Source organism: Sminthopsis crassicaudata, chromosome 3 (assembly GCF_048593235.1).
Source record: "Sminthopsis crassicaudata isolate SCR6 chromosome 3, ASM4859323v1, whole genome shotgun sequence".
Classification (NCBI taxonomy): domain Eukaryota; kingdom Metazoa; phylum Chordata; class Mammalia; order Dasyuromorphia; family Dasyuridae; genus Sminthopsis; species Sminthopsis crassicaudata.
The window spans coordinates 197640064-197661783 of NC_133619.1; the positions used below are offsets into that span (position 1 = coordinate 197640064).

Below are 21720 nucleotides of genomic sequence, written 5' to 3' on the forward strand. Positions count from 1 at the left end.
TGCTTTACAATCTCTCATTTAGCAAAGGAAGGAGTTTGATGCCGTATCAAATACCTCCCCTCTTCCACGTCTGGCAAGCGCGGCCCGAAGAGTTGAAGGACTTCCCCAGCCCATCATAGGGGAACAGATAAAGGACTGAATCTCTGATTCATGGTTTCCCCCTGCCCCCTCACTGTACCACTCCTTAAACAGGAGTTCGATAAATGCTCTTGCCTTTAACAGAAAGCAGGAAAAAAAGAGTAATCTGGGTCACACAATCAAAATGGAGGAAGCCGGGGATGCACGAGAGTAATGGATCTCTCATGCTTCTACTGGGCTTACTAAGTAACCTGGGATAAAGTACCTGGAATCCTTTCACTGCGTGTGCGTGTGGAACAAAAAGAGAGAATGGCACGTGGCACTGCCTGCCCCGGGGGAAAGAAAAGGTGATGCCCAGGAGCCCCTGCCTGCTTTCCGAGCCGTAGTTGTCTCCCTTTGGGGTTAGGCACTCGCGGAGCCAGCAAAACAGACTCCAGAGGCGCCGGGCCACCGCCGCAGCACCCAGTCTCCCCAGCAGCAGAGGCCAGCTGAGCCCGCAGGCTCTGCGCAGTCCTGAGGTCGCGGGGGAGGGGGGGGAGGAGGAAGGGGGTGCGGGGCTGGCAGAAGGAAGGGCAGAGTCCGGGCAGCGTCAGCGTCAGCCTCTTCCCGGCGCAGGCTCCAGAGCTTGAACGCGCAAGCGCCAGAGCGGGGAGACAGACTTAAAAAAAAAAAAAAAAAAAAAAAACCAACTCTGCTTGTTTCCCCGTCACCTGAGCTCCCTGCGAGGCGACAGCGGTAACCCCGGCAGCGCAGACTCCGCACCACCACCCCCAGCGGGCCGGGGGACCCGTGACTCCTTTTCCTTCCCCGCCGGTCCATTCCCTTCTCGGTCCCCCGGGTTTCTCTCCTGCCCTAACCTAGCCTGGGGCGGGGGTCTGTGATCATGGCTTCTCTTTTCAAGAAGAAGACAGTAGATGGTAAGTTTGGGGGCCCGGGTGGGTACGGGGGCACCTCTGGGTCTGCCTGTATCCCGGCTGCCCTCGGGGAGTGGACGGGCGGGGGCAGCCGGCACTTCCTGCTCCTGCGGCTGGAGGCGGGTCTTGCGCTTCCACTGGCGGCTCCGCACTCTGCCCAGGATGTCCGTACTGAGTAGGCACCCCTGAATCCGGGTAGCTAGCCTCTGGTCTGTGGATGTCTGTAGGGGAGAGAGTGAGGCCTGCTGCTGGCTGGCACTTCTGTCCCCACAGATGTTATGATTTCCCTTAATTTAAAAAAACTCAATCAAATGTTTAACTTTATCTTCCTCCACTTTCTCCCCCTTCAGAAAAACAACAAAACCCCAAAAACCAAAAGTTCTCGCAACAAATAAGCCTAGTCAGTCAAGTAAAAGAAATCGCCACATCGATCGTGACCAAAATTATATGTATAATTATATGTATGTATGTATAGAATACATGCAGATGTAATTGTATCTTGAACACGTTCTGCGGGTTCTATGAATTTGGCTTATTCGTGCTTGTGTTTGGTTTGTGTTTTCTCCTGACCTTTGGGCTGAACTGATTATAGAGAGTTGGGGGAGAAGGACAGAGGGAGGGAAAGAAACAGAGAAAGATATTTAGAAGTTCTCTGGATCTTGTCAAACGCTTAGGCCTTTTAGTCCAAACCTATCACTTCTCTGATAAGGAACTTGGCTAAGGGGATAGTGTTTTCCAAGGGCACCAGGGGGGTACTAGGCTAAAATTTGAACCCAGGTCCTCTGTTTCCAGAAACTGCATTTTTTTTTTTTTTTTTTTTTTTGCATTATCATCCTTTAAAAGGGGCTCAAATAAATGCTTGTATGGGAGCAATATGGGTTACTTAGTTGATTCTTAAAATTTGGATCCATTAAAAGCAATGGTTTTATCCATCTTACATCTTCCCATGTTTGTAAAAGAAGTGTGGAAGTCAATTTCATTATGGCTTTATTACCATTTGCTAATGACAGAAAAAGTCATGCTTCCTTGAAGCTTTTTTTTTTAAACATAGTAGTACTATTTCAAGTGATAAAAATAAGAACTGAACAAATACGTGCACTTTACTTATTCTTACCTATATTTGTATTTCAAAGAATATCAAAACAGTTTGATTTTAATTGATTGTTAACAAACCTATTTTTAAATTGTGTTAAACATTTTTTACTCTTGAGTTTAGGAGAAAAACTGATGCAATTATTTATTTAATTCTGTGAAGTTTAACAAAAATTTATTCAGCACCTGTTACTTTCAAAGGCCTTGATGTAGGGTATGCAAAATGAAATAATGAATTATAAAAATTATTTTTTAAAGTATTTTCATGTTCTGAAAATACATTTTTGAGGCATTAAAGAAAAGTGGTTTTCTTAAGAATCTTTCCTTAAGAAATTATCTTATTTAGAAAGCTTTTTATAGATAACTGTCCCCTTGGCATTGTTCTAGAACTACAAGAACATTTTGAAATATGTAATAAGTTTATGCTTTTGCATGATGTTTTATTAGTATCAAGAGTCACTTATTTCTAAGCTGTCTAGTCAGCTCTACCACAAAAGAAGCACTAGAATTTAGACAGTGGTTGGTACAAACAGAATGTTCTGTCCAGACCAGGAAATAATTCTTTTATTCTTTTATGGTCATATATCTTCTTGTTTTGTTTGTTTAGATGCCAGCAGAATCCTGATTTCTCACTGCTAAGATAGAATTCTACTATTCATTTATGTCTCACCCATATATTCAGAATGATTGTTCTTTACCAATTTTTAGTAACTGAAAGTTAGGTATAGTTTATCATCTTTAAAAAACTAGAATACATTAATTATACATGATTTTAAAATAACTGATTTTATTATAATCTTCCCTAATAAGGCACTTCAGAGGTTTTTAGTAAATGTCTTTAATTCTGGTTATCAGTTGTCATCATTAAATATTTTAAGAAAAATTGTATTTTAGGTTTCTGATTTGTTTAGATTATAGATATTTAAGAGTTTTTTTGTATATACAGGTAAAAAATGAGGAAAATTTTAATATTTTCAGCAGATAGCATCCATAATATTTCTTATTTGTATGGTTAACTTAGTAGGGCTTTTCTTATAAAGATTAGAACATTTTACATAATTTTTACATTTTAATTATTTAAGGGAAATTAGATATCAATTCATTGTCTGCATTTCGAGTTGTACAGTTCTTTTGGTAGCTTCTGGAACCTTCATCAAATAGAAAAAGGGAAGAAATAGTCACTGAGGATATCAAGTAAAAAGATGAAAACATTGTACAATAAGGTTGTGCGTTGAGGAAGCATATAGTCCATTGTCCCTGGATTCATTATTCCTTAGCAAATGCTGTTTATTCTAACATCTGTTGATTAAAAGGCCTTCTAGATATTTGAGAGGTAGTTTTGTTTCCATTATGTTAATGAATTTAAAATCTGTGGTTAGAATACTATTCTGTTTAAAATCCTCTATCTCTACACATTTACTTATTTGAAATACTTACTAGGATTGCTTGATATTTGACAGCATGTTTTTCTGAATAATTATCTCAAGTTATATCAAACTCTTACACCATCCTTTTTTCTTTCCTTATTTGATGTAGTTTTTTTGTTTGTTTTTTTTAATGTTTTTCTTCTTGGTTTTATTTCAAGTAAGGGGTGTCTGTGTGGGTGTGTGAGTGTGTGTGTGTGTGTATGTGTGTGTGTGTTTCCCCTTTCCCTGAGAGATGACAGAAGTATTCCGGCTAAGCAATAATGAGGCTATATATTATGCTTTTTAATGCTGCTTTATGCATTTCTCCTAGATAAATCTTTTGGCTCAATGATTATTGATCATAAGAGCCTTTTGTTGCTTGCTCCCTTTTCATCTATTTTGTAGGCACAATGTGATATAGTTTACATGTCCAGGGAGAATTTGAATCTTTTTTCTTTCAGTTGATAGATATGTAATAGATCATTAAAGAATGCTATTCTCATAAATTAAACAAAATTATAACATTTTCTTTGATTATAATTCGTGTTTAATTCATTATGGACATGACAATGAGTATACACCATAAGCTTAATAATGAGAAGAATAGTACAATGCCAAATACTATTTTTGTTTTAATTTTTAAAATTGGGAAATACATTTAAAGACTTTGAGAGGTGGGGAGAGAGGTGGGGAGTTGTTATAGATAAGTCTTTTTTGTCAGTGAACTAATGGGGACCTATTTTTGTAGCTAAGAATGAACCTGTAATTCAAGATGTCATTAGCATCTGTCATACTGACATAATTGACAGATTATAGGAACACAGGTACTTCTGTGCTTCCAGAGCTTGAAGTACTGTTTATCTTTGGAATATCATTCTCATCTCCACTGAGTGTTTATTCCTTCATAGAACTGGATCTGAATCTGTGATTCCATTGTTTTGGGAAAATCCCTCTGAAGGCTCTCTACAATTTATATATAGTCTTTCAAAATTGTCTAGAGCATTGAGTGGTTAAATGACTTGCCCAAAGTTATAGAGCCCTAGTGTGTGGGACTAGAGTTTTTGTCTCCATGGCCAGCTTTCTATCCACTGCACAATGCTGCTACTTATATTTAGATCCATTATTACTTGCTTAATAAAGCACTTATTATGTACTAATGACACTGGCAAACACTTGTTTACAAGGAGTTTACATTCTAATGGGGAAAGTACAGCATATATGAACTTCATAAATACAAATATGGGTCAAAAGAGACAGATATACAACAGAAAGATGGCTGAACAACAACAATTAGAAATATGTACAAAAATTTGTGTGTATGTCTATGTTATTATGCTAGTAACTTTTTTCAATATTGTATAAAAAATTTTTTTGAAGGCAAAATAAAATCTTCACATCATTCACATAATTGGAGGAGAAGGAGGAGGGAAATAATCAAAAACTCCAATTTAAAAGGGCTCCAACAAGTATATTAATAGTTTTTATGAAAGTTTACTTAATACAATTGCTTCATCAGGGGTAGACCCAAGTCACCCATTTAAAAATTATTTAAATTTAAATTTAAAATCCATTCAGTAAGTTTAAGGCTGAATACAAGATAGTTTGTTTTGGAGGACACAGAGTTGGAGGCATCAGAAAAGGTGTCATGCTGAAGATGGTGTCCGAACTGCATCTTAAAAGAAGAGAGAGACCCTGAAACTGAGGGAAAGAGGGAATTTCAGGTTTGAGGTGTGGTCATCATTAAGACCTAGAGCCTAGAAATGAATGATGTGTAAGTAGCAGAGAAACCAGTTTGACTGGATTGCTTGAAAAATATCTGAGGCTGGAAAAATAGTTGGAGCCAAGTTATTTAAAGCTTTAAAAGCCAAACTTAAGTGGCTTTTATATGTTATCCTTTAAGCAATAAGAAATGACTAATTGAGTAAGAAAGTTTCTGTCCTTAGACTCCATTATTTAAGTGGAAGTATATAGGATAAATTGGAGTGAGGAGAGACTAGAAGCTGGAAGATATAATACTTAAGATTTCATTTGATTTTGTTTGCCTATGAGGTAGCTTTGGCTGACTTTTCCAGGGTTGTTCTTCCCATTTTTTCAGTTGATCTCAGATGACATAATTTTCAGTTTTCTCACTCTCCTGGTTTCCCACTTTTGTTATTTTTCAATATTATTCTTGTCTGGAGTCAATCTGTTTCTAAGTAAACAAAAAAGAAGAAAATCACTATTAAGTGTCTGATTTTTCAAAATTATCCTTCTAGAGTAGCAATACTCCAGTTTACTTATATAAGAATTTGATGCATTGACTGATAATCAACAAGTATTAAGGATTTACTAAGCACTATACTAAAAACTAGAATGCAAAAAAGTAAAAACCTTTTGCCCTCAAAGAACTTTTCTATTGGGGGAAACAACACATACATAAATAGGAATAGATATGTGATATATGTAGAGTAATTGGAAGATAAACTCAGAAGGGAAAAACATGACCAGAAATGGTCTTCTTGTAGAAGCGGGATTTTGAACTAAATTTTAAAGGAAGCCAAGAACTTAAGAGATGATGTGAGGAGGGTGAGCACTCCAGGCATGATAAATAGCCAGTGCAATGACACTCATGTAGGCAGATCAAGCAGGCTAGTATGACTCAACCATAAAATACTTGGAAGGAAGTAATGTGTAAGAATTCTAAAAAGATGAGGACTAGTTTGTGATGACCTTTACATGCCCAACAAAGAGTTTATATCTTATCGTAGAGACAATAGGGAGTCTCTGGAATTTTTTGAGTGAGGATGAAGAGAGAATAACATGGTTAAGATTGTAGTACAGAGACTAGAAGTAGTGAGAACAATTACAAGTTTGTTGTAATAGACCAGTCAGGAATTGATAAGTCCTGTCCTAGCATGATGGTTATATGAGTGGTGAGAAGGGGACATATTTAAAAATAACTGAGAGAAAGATGACAGCTGATTAGATAATGTGGGGTGAACAAAAGTGAAGAGTTGAGGATTTAAATCTTTTTACCAGATGATAGCAGTGCCCTTGACAGTAATGGGGAAGTTTGGAAGAGAGGTGGATTTTGAAGAGGGTTGTGTAGAATAATGAGTTCTATTATGGACCTATCAAATTTTAGATCACTTCTAGATATCCAGTTTGGCATGGCCAATAAGCATTTGATGATTCCAAAATAGTGGTAGAAAAGACTAAGGCTACATTTTTAAGGTTTGTCATTTACCAGCATCAAGTGGAAATTGCAGAAATACAGAGAAGAGACCAGGAGGAGCCCATGAAAACACCTACAGTCAATGGGTATGACCTGTATGGAGATCCAGCAAGGAGACTCAAGAGAAGTCAGACAGAAACTCAGAAGGGTATCTAGAAGGACAGTATACTCATCAGTATTAAATGCTATGAGGAGGAAAATTCATTACATTTGATAACTGAGGATTTATTAATAACTTTGGAGAAAGCAATTTAATTGAATGGTGAGGTAAGAAAGCAGGCCTGCAAAGGCTTTAGAAGAGAATATGAGCTTAGGATATGAAGATGCTGAATATAGATGGCTTTTTCATAGTTCAGCCAAGGAGTTGTAGGATGGTAATTAATAAGGATGGTAGAATCTAATATGGGTTTTTTAAAAGATGAAAGAGACTTAGGCTTGTTTATAGAATAGACTTCAAAGAAGAAACCAGTTGACAGAGGTTAAAGATCAGGAAAAAGAATGAGGATGATTGTGAGGAAAAATATGCTAGAGAAGAAAGTTTGGAAACAGCTTCATATTCAGGGGTTAGTCTTGGCAAGAACAGCCACCTATCTTTTTATCAGAAACTGGAATAGAGGAAAAAATAGGGGATGCCAAGAGAATGTGAGAAGAGAAAGGATAAAAATGGAGTTCATGCTGAATGGGAAAAGTTTTTTTTTTTTTTTTTTTTTTATGAAATATGAGGTACTCTTCAGTAGACAGATGAGAAGAGTACCTCAAAAGAGGCCTGAAAGGAGAAAGTTTAGAGTAGACAGATACTATCTATAGAAAACTGATTAGAAACGAGTGTTGTTATGGGGAAGACCTAGTTCAGATTAGAAATTATTAATTTATAATTCATTATAATTAGTCATCCAATTTTTGTGAGTTAGTCTGTATCGATGGGAGGAGCCTGAGGTTAGTGCTTAATCAGATGTGATAAGCAAAAGGAGTAAGGAGCAAGGAATTTGATTGGAGAGGATAATGTACATTTGAACTAATGCATCTGGGTTGACTAGGAAGGAATGTTTAGCTAATGTCTAGGGAATGTGGTAGTGGTAGTAGTCTTAGGAAAAGTAGTAAGGGGGTGAAGGGATTAGAGATAACAATAGGAAGAAGTTTATTGGTAATAAGGCCCCCAAAAGATAATAAGATATGATCAGGTAAAGGAATTTTAAGAGTTCTTACATTTGGAATTAGAATTAAGAGTAAGACCAGTCTTGTGAGTTGAAGTAGACCAGAGGAAGAGGTCATATGAATTGAGTAGACTGAAGAACTATGTATGTTGAATATTTTAGTATGAAGAGGTAATTGGGGTAGAGAACAAAAATGGGAGCCAGGCATTAAACTTACTGAAAATGCTCTTTGGGTCAATATATAATCATCAGGAGCTAGTTTAGGTAATAAATTTAGAGAGAACATTTGTTAAATGGTAGCAGTAGATAGCATCTTGTAGAAGCCGTGAAGAACAAGGAGTGTATAGATTGTGTTATATAATTAACAAAGTAAGAGTTAAGGGAAGGTAGGTAAGAAAGAAGTTGTAATAAGTACTTGAAAGGATAGCCAGGGATTTTTTGTTACTGGGGTTAGGGGAAAGCCAAATCTCAATACTAGCAAATGGTAGAAGCAAGGAGGGAGATGTAATAAAATAAAAAGTTGTTAATTAAAAAGTAGGTATTCTAAAATGTACAGTCGAAGGATTGAATTGAGATTTGCAAGCGTAGTGTAAGGGACAACTTGAGTTAGTTTCTTTGGAAGTAAGTATTACTAGCATTTGGAGATTAAGAAAGAATGAAGTTATGCTATCCCTTGAGGAATTAATTTTAAAAGGCTACAAGACAAGACTAATGTGGAGGGATAGTTAGTGCGCTATTCTTTATTCATAGATGATTATGTATTCAATGCAACCTCTGAAGCTGAGATGTAACAGCATATGTATTAATTCTCTACTGCTTGTGCTAATTTTGGCCTAACAACACCAAAAAAACAGATTCTTTATCAGCCAACACCACACCATTCATCATTAGTTACTACAAAAGGATAAATTTTCAATGTTGTGGGTAACTTGGCATTATAGTTTCCAGGGATGATCACCTAGATCAAAACTTCTTAAAAGTTTTTCCCCTTGAAATACCTTTTTTCTTGAGAAATTGTTATGCAACTCAGATGTATAGATATATAAAATAGATATACAAAGCGAACATTTATTGATCATAATTTCATAACCCTCGCATTCAGTCATATGACCTCATGTGGGGTTGCAATCCACAATATAAGAAGGAATCGACATAGATGATGAGATTTACAGATGCATTGCCAGAACTCGCTCAACATTTGGGAGACTCTCAAAGAATGCGCCAGAGAGATGTATTAGGCAATCTACCAAATTATAGGTCTACAGAACTATTATGCTGACTTCATTGTATACCTGTGAAATTTGGACATCCTATCAATATCATTCTAGAAAATTGAATCATGTCCATTAGATTGTTTTAAAATTATGAAGGTCACTAGGCAACATAAGGTACCAGACACTGAGGTTCTTTCTTAAGTTGAATTGCAGAGAGCATAACTCCAGTGGGCTGGCCACATTTGAATGTCAAATGTATGCTTGCTTTAAAAAGTTTTTACAGAGAACCCACACCAGGCAAGGCACTCAAAAGAAGCAATACAAGGACTCTGTCAAGGTCCTGCTTAGTAACTTAGGAGGCACTGTGCCCTGAGCAAATCAGAGTTTCAGTAACTTAAAAGAAACATAAGATACACAAATTTAGATTTCTTCCATCCACATACTCATGATTATTAAAGGTAACTCCTCTTTTGTAGAGGGCCAGAACTCTGGGGTATACTTGAAACAAGATGTTAACTCAGTGGAATTGATGGGATGTTGGTTCTCTAGTTCACATATACACTTAATACTATGATGATATAATGGTTCTCTAGTTCACACATATTCAGTATACTGTAATGATGCAATTGTACTAAGATATATAAGAGCTGAGAAGTACTAGAAATGAGACATTCCATTTTTGATCAGCCTCTTGGTGGCTGTCCTGCCTTCATCACTTCTCCACAAAGACCAAGGACTCGGAATGATCCTGAGGCATTCCAGAAAGCTAGCCTGAACATTATATCCTTTAGTAAAGCCTTCTGAGTATTTAACTTATGTATTTTAAAATGGCATAAGTTCAGACGTATTATATGATATTTGAGTTTGCTTTTGTTTTTTTGTTTTGTTTTGTTTTGTTTTGTCTTTTTGGAAATTGAACAAAATATTTTTGTACTTACACATTTTTATAACTTCTCCAAGGAAATCAGATATAATTTTGTGTTGAACTATGCAACTATTATGTTTAAGCCCTATTAAAATAAAAATGTGAAAACTTCTATTATGTATTTTCAGTCTGTCTTTATTTACATTTAGAATTCAGACTTGCAGCCTCACTAGTTTTATTGTTATAATTGACAAGAGAAAGAAAATATACACATCTAATAAAGTGCAGTTTTTTATTAATTTCTTTGCTTTTGATATTTTAAATAATATTGAAGAAAGCGTTACAATCCATAAATTTGAGAATTTTTTGTTTGTTTGTTTTCTTAGATATAATAAAGGAACAGAATCGAGAGTTACGTGGTACACAGAGGGCTATAATGAGAGATCGAGCAGCATTAGAAAAACAGGAAAAACAGCTGGTAAGTAGAACATTAAATTTCAGCTTAACTTTTCAGACAAATTTGGAAATTAACATAGGGATAATTAGCTAACTAGTAAAATGGGGTGGCAAGTGATGGAGCATCATTTATTAGTCATATCAAAGCTTTCCTAATCATTTTCTTACTTATTTTCTCCTTTTCCTCCTACTCCCCATTCCTCCGCTTTATCATTTTATTAAGATTTGGTATTTCATATGTGGAATATCCCATTTTTTGAGATTCTTTAATTTAGAATATAATGAACTTAAATTTAGAATTCTAGAATTCTAGCTTTCTTATAGAAGAATCATTCAGTCTCTTAAATAAATTAGAAAAAAGGCAATTGTGGTTAATATCAGAAGGAAACAATCTCAAAAGTTGTTCCATCTATCTAACAGGACCTTGGAATTACTGATTTGTATCTCAAGATCTTTACTGTGCCTACACTGAGTAAAAACTAACCAACTTTTTAACTGGTTCTATTTTCACCTCCAATTATGCTTTCTGGACCCTTTTATTAAGTTTTTCTTCATCATTTTCCTTTTCCTCTTCAATTAGTTCTTGCATTCATAGAACTTAGGCTCCCCCTCTGGTTCCCCTAACTTCTTCCCCCAAGAAGATACTGCATATCTAGGCAGTTTCTATAGTCCAGAATCGCTCCATGTCATGGACCTTAGCACCCTGGAATTTTCATGTAGATATTCTCCTCTGGATTCTCCTTATTGCTCCTTCTCAGCATCCTTTGCTGAGTCGATTTCTGTCTGCTAACTGTGGATATATTCTAAGGTCCCCTCCTGGACCCTCTTTTCTCTTTTTACCCTCTTATCTCTTGCTGATTTCATCAGTTGCTTTAGGTTGAGTTATCATTGCTATTCAGATAACATTCACATATATAGCTAACCCTCTTCTCACCTAAAGTTCAGTCTTTAATGAGCAATTAATTAACTGTTGCTCATTTCCATAAAAATCGTTCTGTACACATCTGAAACAAACAGAAGACATTATTTTTTTTCTAGTCTGTCATCCACATGATTGCAAAATAATCTTACTAAGAGTCAAGTCTAATCAAAAATCTTAATCAGTTCTTGACTCTTTGATAAAATATAAACGTCTTATTTTGGCATTTGAATTCCTTCACTGTATACTCCTGCTTACCTTTCTAGACTTGTACTTTACTCCAATCATATGTCAATTCCAGTCAAACTGGCCTTCTTTGCTCTTCCCTAAATAATATATTTCATTTTCCATTTCTATACTTTTGCTCAAACTGTCCCTTATGAGTGGAATGTATTCCAGTCTTACTCAAAAGTTTAGCTTACAAGCCAATTATGTCTTCCCAGATTCTCCTATTAATCATTTCTCCCTTCTCTTTTTTTTTCTGTTTATATCTATATTTCCCCAAAAGAATATAAATGTGATGAGATTGAAGATTGTTTTTTGCTTGTTTTCTCTCTAAATATGAAAAATACCTTGCAAGCTGTCAGTGAGTTTTAATTGCTTTTTATGTACTATGTGCTATGTACTATGTACCCTGTGCTAAATGCTAGGCCTCCAAATGCAAGAAATTGAAACAGTTCTTACTCCTAAGAAAGTAATAGTCTTACTGAGATCATTAAAGACATGTAAATATGTACAGAATAAATAAGGATATTACAAAGTAAAGTGCAACTTAGATGAGTACAGGAAGACACGAGCCATTAGAATAATTTAGGTGGTACTTAGAATAAGACAAGATTCTATGAGATAGAAGATAAGAAAGGCCTGCATTTGAGGCTTGGAGACAGTCAGTGAAAAGGCAAGGAGAGAAGAGAAAAGAGAATTTTGTGTGAAGAACTGAGGCTATTTTTGTCTAGATTGTTCTTCATAGAAGGGGAGTACTGTTCCTTGAGGTTGGAAAAATAGGTAAGATTCTAGAAAAGCTAATATAGCTTACTACTTAATAAGGGCAAATTAATGAAAAGTATTTAAAATGGATTTTTAATCCACTCAACAGACAGAATTTTGCTACCTATTTGATAATTACATATGCTCCAAAAAAAAGCCTAGTGACCAATTTGATTCCTATTGCATATTAGTAAATGTTTGGATGAAATAAAGATACCTATAGAATATCATATTCTAAATATTTAGGAATAATAAGGGTGGTTAAAATGCTTTAATTAGGTTACTATAATTCTTCATATTCTTTTTCTTTGGTCAATTCAACAAACATCTCTTTAGCATCCACTTTATTAGCTTTTAAAGGGAACAAAGAACAAAACACTCTTTTCTCTTCCTGGGATGAGATTACTGTTGCCTACAAAATTAAATACAAGATATATACAAAGAACTTTATCCTGGGGAAGGGCAGAGTTCTTAATATGAATGACAGTTTATTAATATTAGAATGTGAGTTCCGAAGGTCATGATAGAAGGCTGAATGGAATTGGAGAAATGGGAGTAATAGTGCTGATTTGAATGTATAGATGAGAGTATGGAATAATGACAGATGGTGGCTGGGGAAAGGGAAATTCTCTCTAGGCTCCTTTGAACTCAGAATCATATGAACTGTGAGTCAAGCTACAAGGAAGTAAATTGTCATGCTCCTTTCATTAACATTAATAGAAAAATGTGTCAAAAAAAAATCAGTAGAGGCCTGGGGCCTAACTTGTTATAGTTGTGATCTGCATCTGGCTCTAGAGGAAAGAGTGAGGCTGGTGACTTTACATAGCCCTGCCTCACCTAAATCCAGTTCATTTGCTAGTTAAATATCATTTCCATGATGTCATGGTCCTCTTCAAGAAAGAAGGACAAAGAATAATCTGTGAGTGGTAGGAGATGCCCCACTGGTGTCCCAGTTGGTCAGTTCCTTCCTTCTTTCCTTCCTCTCCCTCATTTCCTTTCTTCCCCCACTGCTAGATATCTTGGGGCCTAAGGGCTGGATTTCTTTTTTTAAGGACCATGCCTTAATCCCAAATCACTCTGTTCCCTTTAATTGGCCAACACTAGATATTAGTCATTATCTGGTCTCTGATGACTGAAAGTGAGTATAAATAGCAGTTGTTTCTTTTATGACTAGAAATTCTTGAGTGTCCCCTCCCCTTCTAGATTGATTTTTTGGTGGAAACTAAGTAAAAGAGTCTATCCTTTGCCTAGTTTCTTACCTAGCCTTAATCAATAAATGGGTGCTGCCTTAGACAAACCAAGACCTGGGAAAGGTCTTAACTTAAAAACACTAAGGTCTCCCATTGCAGCTAGGGCCATCTCCAGTCATACTGACTTATATCTTGCCACTAGACTCTATGGAGGAGAGAGTGAGACTGGTGACTTTGCACAGCACTGCCTCACTTGTATTCAGTTCACCCAGAAGTCATGACATTACTTACCTTTTTGCTGTCATGGTCCTCTTCCAGAAACTAAGGACAAAGAACAGCTACTCAACTCCTTTTGTCTTCAGCCTAGTTAGCCCTTTCAAGAGTAGATTCATCACTAATTATATTATCTCCCTAAGGGAGGGGAGGAGGCCTCGGAAAGTCTTAGGTCCTCCATTAATATCTGGGTCATAGGGGAAAAGGTGAGTATCTTTTAATACTATAAATTATCTCTTTTTTCTTTCTCCCATTTAAAAAATTTTAATCTGGTATAGAAAAATACACTTAGAAAGCCATGGAATCACTAGTTCTATGCTATACCAGACTAATTACTTCTCCTGGGTTGTATACATAGGGATGAATATATACAGTTGTTTCTGTGAAGAACTTCTTTGCTTGCTTTGTGAAAAAGGAGCACTTTTGTACTTTCATATAAAGTAATAGAATGAAATTAATGATGTTCTTCCATAGACTGATGATGTTCTTTTATAGCTTTGAAAGTTTGTTCCATCCTGTTAATATTGAAAATTGGGCATGTTTGTAAATAACATACGTAATGTAATGTGTATATGTAAATAATGCTAAGAACACCATTTTTTCTCTTCCATAAAATGTAGGAACTAGAAATTAAAAAAATGGCCAAGATTGGTAACAAAGAAGCCTGCAGAGTTTTAGCTAAACAGCTTGTGCAACTGAGGAAACAAAAAACTAGAACTTTTGCCGTAAGTTCAAAAGTCACTTCTATGTCCACACAAACTAAAGTAATGAACTCCCAAATGAAGATGGCTGGAGCCATGTCAACTACTGCAAAAGTAAGTTTGTCTTTTCATGTCTTAAGTGCTGGTATATAATCAATATAAAAATATCTATTAAACATGAGTATATGCTAATTAAATTATGTATAATAGATTAAACTATTATTTATAGACCTTTTTGTTATACAAATACAACAGTTTAAATACTTTGTTTCTTTAATAGTTTTAGTTTAGTTTGAGAATATTTCCATTTTCTCAAAATGTAACACCTTCCTTCTACTAGAATCCTTTCTGTAGTGCCTCATTTTTATATGGAAATATAACCAGAATTTTGAAAGCTTTGCCTTCCTGTATAGGTTGTGTTCTGCCTTTGGTGGAAGGATTACTTACTCACAGTACTGAAATTATCAAAGCAGGCATCTGTCACATATATAATTAATTTAAGAAAGCTGGTATTCTTTTACTGGATTTGACAGAAAAGAATTGATGTTATTTCAATGAATTGTGAGCATAAATTATGATTTCCTTTTGTTAATTACTTGGGACAATTTTTTCTATTAATTAAGACTATCTGAAGAATATATCTTTGGGGATGTCTCTTAGCTATCAGATAGATTGCAGTACCTGTGTTCATGTGTATATTGCACTTAACTAACAGGTGTCTTCATTAGGTGCTTCATATTAAAGCACTGTTAGTCTTTAAGTCATTTAATAATTTTTAATTTACTACCATTTATCAAGCCTTTGTAGTAGATTCTGTAGGAGATAGAAAGAAATACAAGCTAAATTTTTTGTGTTTGATGTGTTTGTAATCTATTCAGGGAGTCAGAACATGGAGATCATGAATAACTAGGCAGTTTATGATGTGCCAGTGATTGCTACAGAAAGTAAAGATTATATATGTAGAATGGGAAGACATTCACTATGAATGAGGTTGGAAGATGGAAAGAATTTTGGTTAAGACATTGAAATGAAAGATTTTTTTTTTTTAATCTAAATAGATACAGTACCTTATTAGACTCAATATTTTGATATTGAAAGACCACAAAATTTTCCAATTCCTAATTACTGTTTGAGAGATGTTTTACATATTTTGGCCACAGCATATATATATATATATATATATATATATATATATATATATATATATATATATATATATATATATATATATAGTTTAAGACAATGGCTGTAAGGTCTGTGACTCTTTGATTGTTAACTAAAATGAGTAAGAAAAAAATGTCATACATGTATGACAAGACATATCATTTGAAATGGAAAGAAACAGAGCTTGTCTACCTTCTTTACTTTGGTACTTGTAGTCTTTAAAAGAAAAATTCAAAATTTGACCTCAGGAAAACTTTTAGAAAAATGATATGTATATTCTCAGACTTTTCAAGGCTTAAGACCAAGTATTGAAAATAATATGTAAATTTTATGGTATTCATCTCTAATTCTATGTAGTAGACACTTATTAAATATTTACTAAATTGAAGCAAGGTTGATAAATATGTATCCAATTTTGCATAACATAGATTGAATTTTAAAGAATTGTTTTGTCAATATTTAATGTGAGAGCATTTCCATTGAATAACTTTTATAGTAGCTTACACACTGATGTTTCATTTGACTTAAAATTTGCCAGGTTAATATCTGTGTATAGGGCCCAAGAACATAAATCTTGTTTCTAAGAGAAATTCAGTGTTCACTCACTTATAGATTAGAATTCTCAGGATTCCTTTGGTTTGCCAGTATGCTTTTGACTACTATTCAGATGAGATTGCTTACATTCTGATCTCCTTAAAGTAGTTGCTAAACAGCTGTTTTCATAGTGAAGTCTTTCATTTTGTTAGCAATCTTAAAAACCCCTGTGTGCAGTTTTGGAAGGTTGTATGAATTTATTTTCATAGCAAGTACTGGTTTACTGTACTTTCTATGGCCTTATTTTGATGTAGAATTTTCGTAATTATGCAAATAACATGCATTCTGTCTCCTGTTGAAAGACAATGCAGGCAGTTAACAAGAAGATGGATCCACAAAAGACTTTACAAACAATGCAGAATTTCCAGAAGGAAAACATGAAAATGGAAATGACTGAAGAAATGAGTAAGTTTGATATAATTTATAGTGTTGGTGATGTTTTAGCTCAATTTTTAAACTTTTCATAAAACAAAAAATTCTTATAACTGAATATTGATGAAAAATAGTTAACTAGATCTAGATTTTATTGTAACTATACTTTAATAACAAAATCAAAAGATATTCCATATTCTTATACTACATAGTATCTATAGTCTTATTTTAATTCTATTAAACTATATTGCTAAAACTGTTTAATTATCAGAACCATTAAGTTGCCTATTTTTCTAATGTTTTGTGATTAAGTGTCATTCCTTTCTGTAAGATTTTACAACTATGTTACAAATATTAAAAACTAGAGTTCCTTATATTGGCCTCACTTTAATCTTTATATTGTAATTTGATTTTTACCTAGCACATGAAACTTGGTTAGTGAATTTTTAATTGCTACAGAATTGTCAATTTATTTAATGGTCAGGTTATCTAATATGATAATGTAATTTTCAGTGATGGCTCAGGTGTGAGCAGACCTTATCAGAGGAATTAACTTTTCCATTAAGCGCTAATGAATCATATATAACTGTTGATGTATTTAAAATTCATAATCATTCTTATTAATTTCATTTTTATGGAAGTATCTTTGTTCTTTCATCTTTCCAAAAAGATTTCTTTAATACATTTTTATTAATTTGTAAATCCCTTTGAAAAATACATGAGTTATTGATTAATTTCTCACAAGAGCCCTATAAGTTAATATTTATATTACCATTATCAGGTAAGAAAACTAGAGTTTTATAAACCTTAGTTTTATCAGCAGCAATGTTAGTTTTAACATCTATGCTGTCCTTTTTTCCGGTTTTTGGAAAACAAGATCTTCACAAATATTTAAACTTCCTTAGAGTTAATTTAAGACTTGGCTCAACAAGGAAACATTTCTGAAAATGTTTCTGTATCTCTGTTAATTATTATTGGAATTATTGCAATTCTGAGTTTCAAATAGAAAACAATTTTTATATAATCTTGGCTAAATTTGAATTTTAATATTAAACTTAATAACCAAAGATCAGTAAAGTTTTTCTAATAATTAATAATCACAAAAGTAAAATTAAAAATTTATATTTTCATTCATTAAAAGGTTATTTAGGAAGGTTGGATTGAACTTATATTATTGTTGTTCTTACTATATTTTCCCCCATGTAACTGATTATTTTTAGAATGATTTCACTTTGAAACTAAGCTTTAGAAAAATAGTTGCCATATATTGAAGGGCATCATAAGTAGGGGAAAAAGAGAACTTTGATAAGAACGCCAAATATTCTAATTTTAGTTTGAAAATACATTTACTTATAAATTATACTATCTTAAATTTGGGTTCAGAGCTTAATAATTCACTTAGATTATTAGAACTGGATTGTCTTCTAAATGTAATTTGTTAGGAATACTTAGCTTTTCAGAACAACAATTTTACTCTCCTTTTTTAAGTCAATGATACATTGGATGACATTTTTGATGGATCTGATGATGAAGAAGAAAGCCAGGATATTGTGAACCAGGTGCTTGATGAAATTGGAATTGAAATCTCTGGAAAGGTATAGATATTGCTGTTCATGTTGATATTGTTGTCATTGTCATTGTCCCGTCATTTTTCAATCATGTCTTCGTGACTTGATTTGGGGGTTTCTTGGCAAAGCCTTTAGAATGGCTTGCTGTTTCCTTCTCCAATACATTTTACAGATGAGGAAACCGAGGCAAAGAGATTAAATGACTTGCCCAGGGTCACACAGCTAGTAAGTGCCTGATGCTAGATTTGAACTCAGGAAGATGAATTTTCCTGACTCCAGGTTCAGACCCCTATCATTGGGCTACCTAACTACTTAATATTTGGAAATATTATCATCAACTATGTTTGTAAATTTTTATTTTTCATTCAACATAGGTAATTTTGTAGCTATCTCAAAAATAACATGAACCTTCTGAGGAAAATTAATTTTCATGCTGCATTGTTTGATTATTAATATTAATTTGTAATGTTCCTTTCTCTGTTTAAAATCCCCACTTTTTGTTTTAGCTCACAAAGCAAAAATAGCTCTAGGAATGGTTAAGGAAATGTGACCAGTGCCTGGTCTGCTCTCTATTTATCCCATAAATAAAAGCTAACTTGAGTAAGTCTGTGCTATTTAGAAAAGATTCTTGTATCCTTGGTTTTTAATCAAAGTTGAGATGACTTGCCTCAAGAAAAAGCTGAGTTAGAATAGAGTAGTTTTCCTTGCCCAGTTGGCTGGAGGCTGCTGAATCTCAGGACCACACTTCATTCTTCAACTGCTACCCCACCCTTATACCACCCTTTATAATGATTAAATGTCTACCAATCAGGATTATCTTATGCTTGTCAGGGAACACACCTTTCTGAAGGAAAACACTTGATTTAAGGTGGCTCAAAAATTATTCCCTTTTTTATCTTTTATCTCTGATATCCTTGATCTCACTTTATTGATTTTTGACCAACATAATTAACATATTTATTTTTCATACCTTTAACTTTGTGTGTCAGAATTTGATTTGATACTTCTTAAATTGTCATACTATTTTAGATATCAGTCAAATTTCTAACAATCATTTTTCTTTTTTTTCTTTTGTTTTAAATAGATGGCCAAAGCACCATCAGCTGCCCGAGGTTTACCATCTGCATCTACATCAAAAGCATCTACAATTTCTGATGAAGAGATTGAACGACAACTTAAGGCTTTGGGAGTAGATTAACTGAAATTTATTTATGATCCATATTAATGATTTACAGTCAGCATAAAATTGGCACTGTAAATTCCTTTTAAAGAACTTACTTATTTTGCAAAAAATAGTCAATGAAGTTTCAATCCATATCTTGTTTTAAGTCTTTTTGCCAAAGAATGATTTACAAAAAAGAGAAGACATTTGAATCTTAATTACCAAATACTTTGAAATGATTATGTCTGAACTTATTCCCTGCATGTTATACTGTAAAATTCTATTAAGGTTAGTGCCAGATTGTACTTGCATTCTAAATCTTTTCTCCCCATGTAGAGAAATGGCACTAAGCACCAATATAAAGAATTGCAAAAGATTCAACTGACAGGAGACCTTTATCTGCTGCTTGTATTTTGAACCATGGCCACAAGAACTTCAGTTATCAAATTATATTTAAAATGCTTTGAAACAAAAGCCCTCTTTCGATATGTAAAGTTTGTAGTTTTTTAAAACATTCTTGGCACCTGCCTTAAATTCTTGTAGCACAAAAAATTCTGTGCACTTCTTTAAATTGTTGGTGTGAAACTTGAATGATTAATTTTAAACTTAAATGGTGACCTAGTTTGACAGTTCTTGAGGTTTCTTATCTGGGACCTATCACTTTACTTGACTAGTTAGTACCCAGAACTGGTAGTTAGGAGACCTGAATTCTAAACCTAACTCTAACTAGTGGTATGGCCTTGGAAAAGTCACATGCCCTCTCAGGACCTCAGTTTCCTTAAGCTGTAAAATGAGAGGGTGTCTACAAGATGATGTGCAAAATGTCTCTTCCAGCTCTAATATTTTACAAAATTAATAGTAAAGGACATTGATTTCATTTTGTTAAGATACTAATGTAACAATTTGTTGGTCCTTGAAAGAATTATTGTGCCTTTCTCTATATGAATCCTACTTTTTCTTCCACATTCTTATGAGCTGAATTCATCCTTAGATTGAACCTTCTTTCCAGATACCATGTGTCCAGTATGAAGCACTACTAATACTAATATAGTAGCAGAGGATATTAAACATTGCAATTTTAAAGCAAAACTAATTGAAGTTTTTGTAAATAAACTTTTGTCAGAAAAATGCTGCCTAAAAAGTGTATTAATATGCTATGCTGTATTTTTTTAAAGTAGAAATTCTGTGGTATTTAATGTGTATATATTGGAAAAATTGAACAGAAATAGGTTCTTTAAGTCTTTTTGTTTTCATTCAATTTCATTTTTTAAAGTAACTTAATGGTAGAAAATGTATTTTAATGCTTTTTCCCTAAGAATATGTCATTGTAAACTTAGGAGAGATGAGAGTGAAGTCATCTGGAATATTGAGAATGGTGAGGGTTGGGGCGGCTAGGTGGCACAGTGGATAAAACTCAAAAAAGAGGGAACAAATATCCCATAAAGATTGATAGGTAGGAAGGGGAAACTGTATTCTACACCTGTATAATATAATTTAAAATTTTCACTTTGATTTAAGATTTGATCATGGGAATTTTTTTTTTTTTTTTTTTTTTTTTTTTTGAGGCTGGGGTTAAGTGACTTGCCCAGGGTCACACAGCTAGGAAGTGTTAAGTGTCTGAGATCATATTTGAACTCAGGTCCTCCTGAATTCAGGGCTGGTGCTCTATCCACTGCGCCACCTAGCTGTCCCAATCATGGGAATTTTTTAGTTTGCATAGCATCACTGAACATTAAATGCCCATTTCAAATTACTGGATTATAAAAAAAAGTAATTTTTTTGGTGCTCTTAAGTGTAAATAATAATGCTGTTTACTTTTTCATTTATTTTTGGGGGCTCTTCATTTTTTATAAATTATTTTGTTTTAAAAAATCCAATAAAGGTTTAATTCCTGGATGCCTTTTTTCCTTTTGTATTCCATAGTAAGTGTTTGATATCTGCTAATCTTAGAATTGTTGTGTAATGATCATTGTTTTTTGGGGAAATTACTGTTACTGTTATTGTTATAATTACAATTAGACTTTAAAAGGCTAAATGACTCATATAGGGTTATACCACCAGAATATATCAGGACCCAGACAAACCTAGCCCTGAGGCCATGGCTGCATCCACTGTTGGAATTGTCTCTCCAAATATAAACTTCTATATCTGTGTGTGTGTGTGTGTGTGTGTGTGTGTGTGTGTGTGTGTGTGTGTGTGTGTATACATGCATACATACATACATACATTTGTGTATGTACGCATATATTTATGTTTTATATATGTGCATATGTACATGTATAGCAAGGGAGCTCCAATATGTAATGGAGAGTCATATATTTTGTATGCTTTTGTTTCTATATGTAAATGTGCATATATTATGTGTAGACCCATGAAAGTGTATGTAGCACAAAAAAT

The 21720-nt window shown here is 34.1% G+C and overlaps 1 protein-coding gene across 1 annotated transcript; it reads left to right on the forward strand.

Annotated features, from left to right (window-relative positions):
• Positions 1–689: 689 nt before the first annotated feature.
• CHMP2B (charged multivesicular body protein 2B) lies at positions 690–20451 on the forward strand. Its single transcript, XM_074299798.1, has 6 exons — positions 690–995; positions 10324–10415; positions 14383–14577; positions 16524–16626; positions 18082–18188; positions 19246–20451. The coding sequence occupies exons 1-6, from the start codon at positions 962–964 to the stop codon at positions 19357–19359; spliced, it is 645 nt and encodes a 214-aa protein (XP_074155899.1). The 5' UTR covers positions 690–961; the 3' UTR covers positions 19360–20451.
• The last annotated feature ends 1269 nt before the right edge of the window (positions 20452–21720 follow it).

Excerpts from the sequence above, each read along its gene's own strand:
- CHMP2B (XM_074299798.1), top strand. The coding sequence starts at position 962 with ATGGCTTCTCTTTTCAAGAAGAAGACAGTAGATG. Across the intron at positions 996-10,323 it reads CAAGAAGAAGACAGTAGATG|ATATAATAAAGGAACAGAAT; the intron begins GTAAGTTTGGGG and ends TTGTTTTCTTAG. Across the intron at positions 16,627-18,081 it reads GGAAATGACTGAAGAAATGA|TCAATGATACATTGGATGAC; the intron begins GTAAGTTTGATA and ends TCCTTTTTTAAG.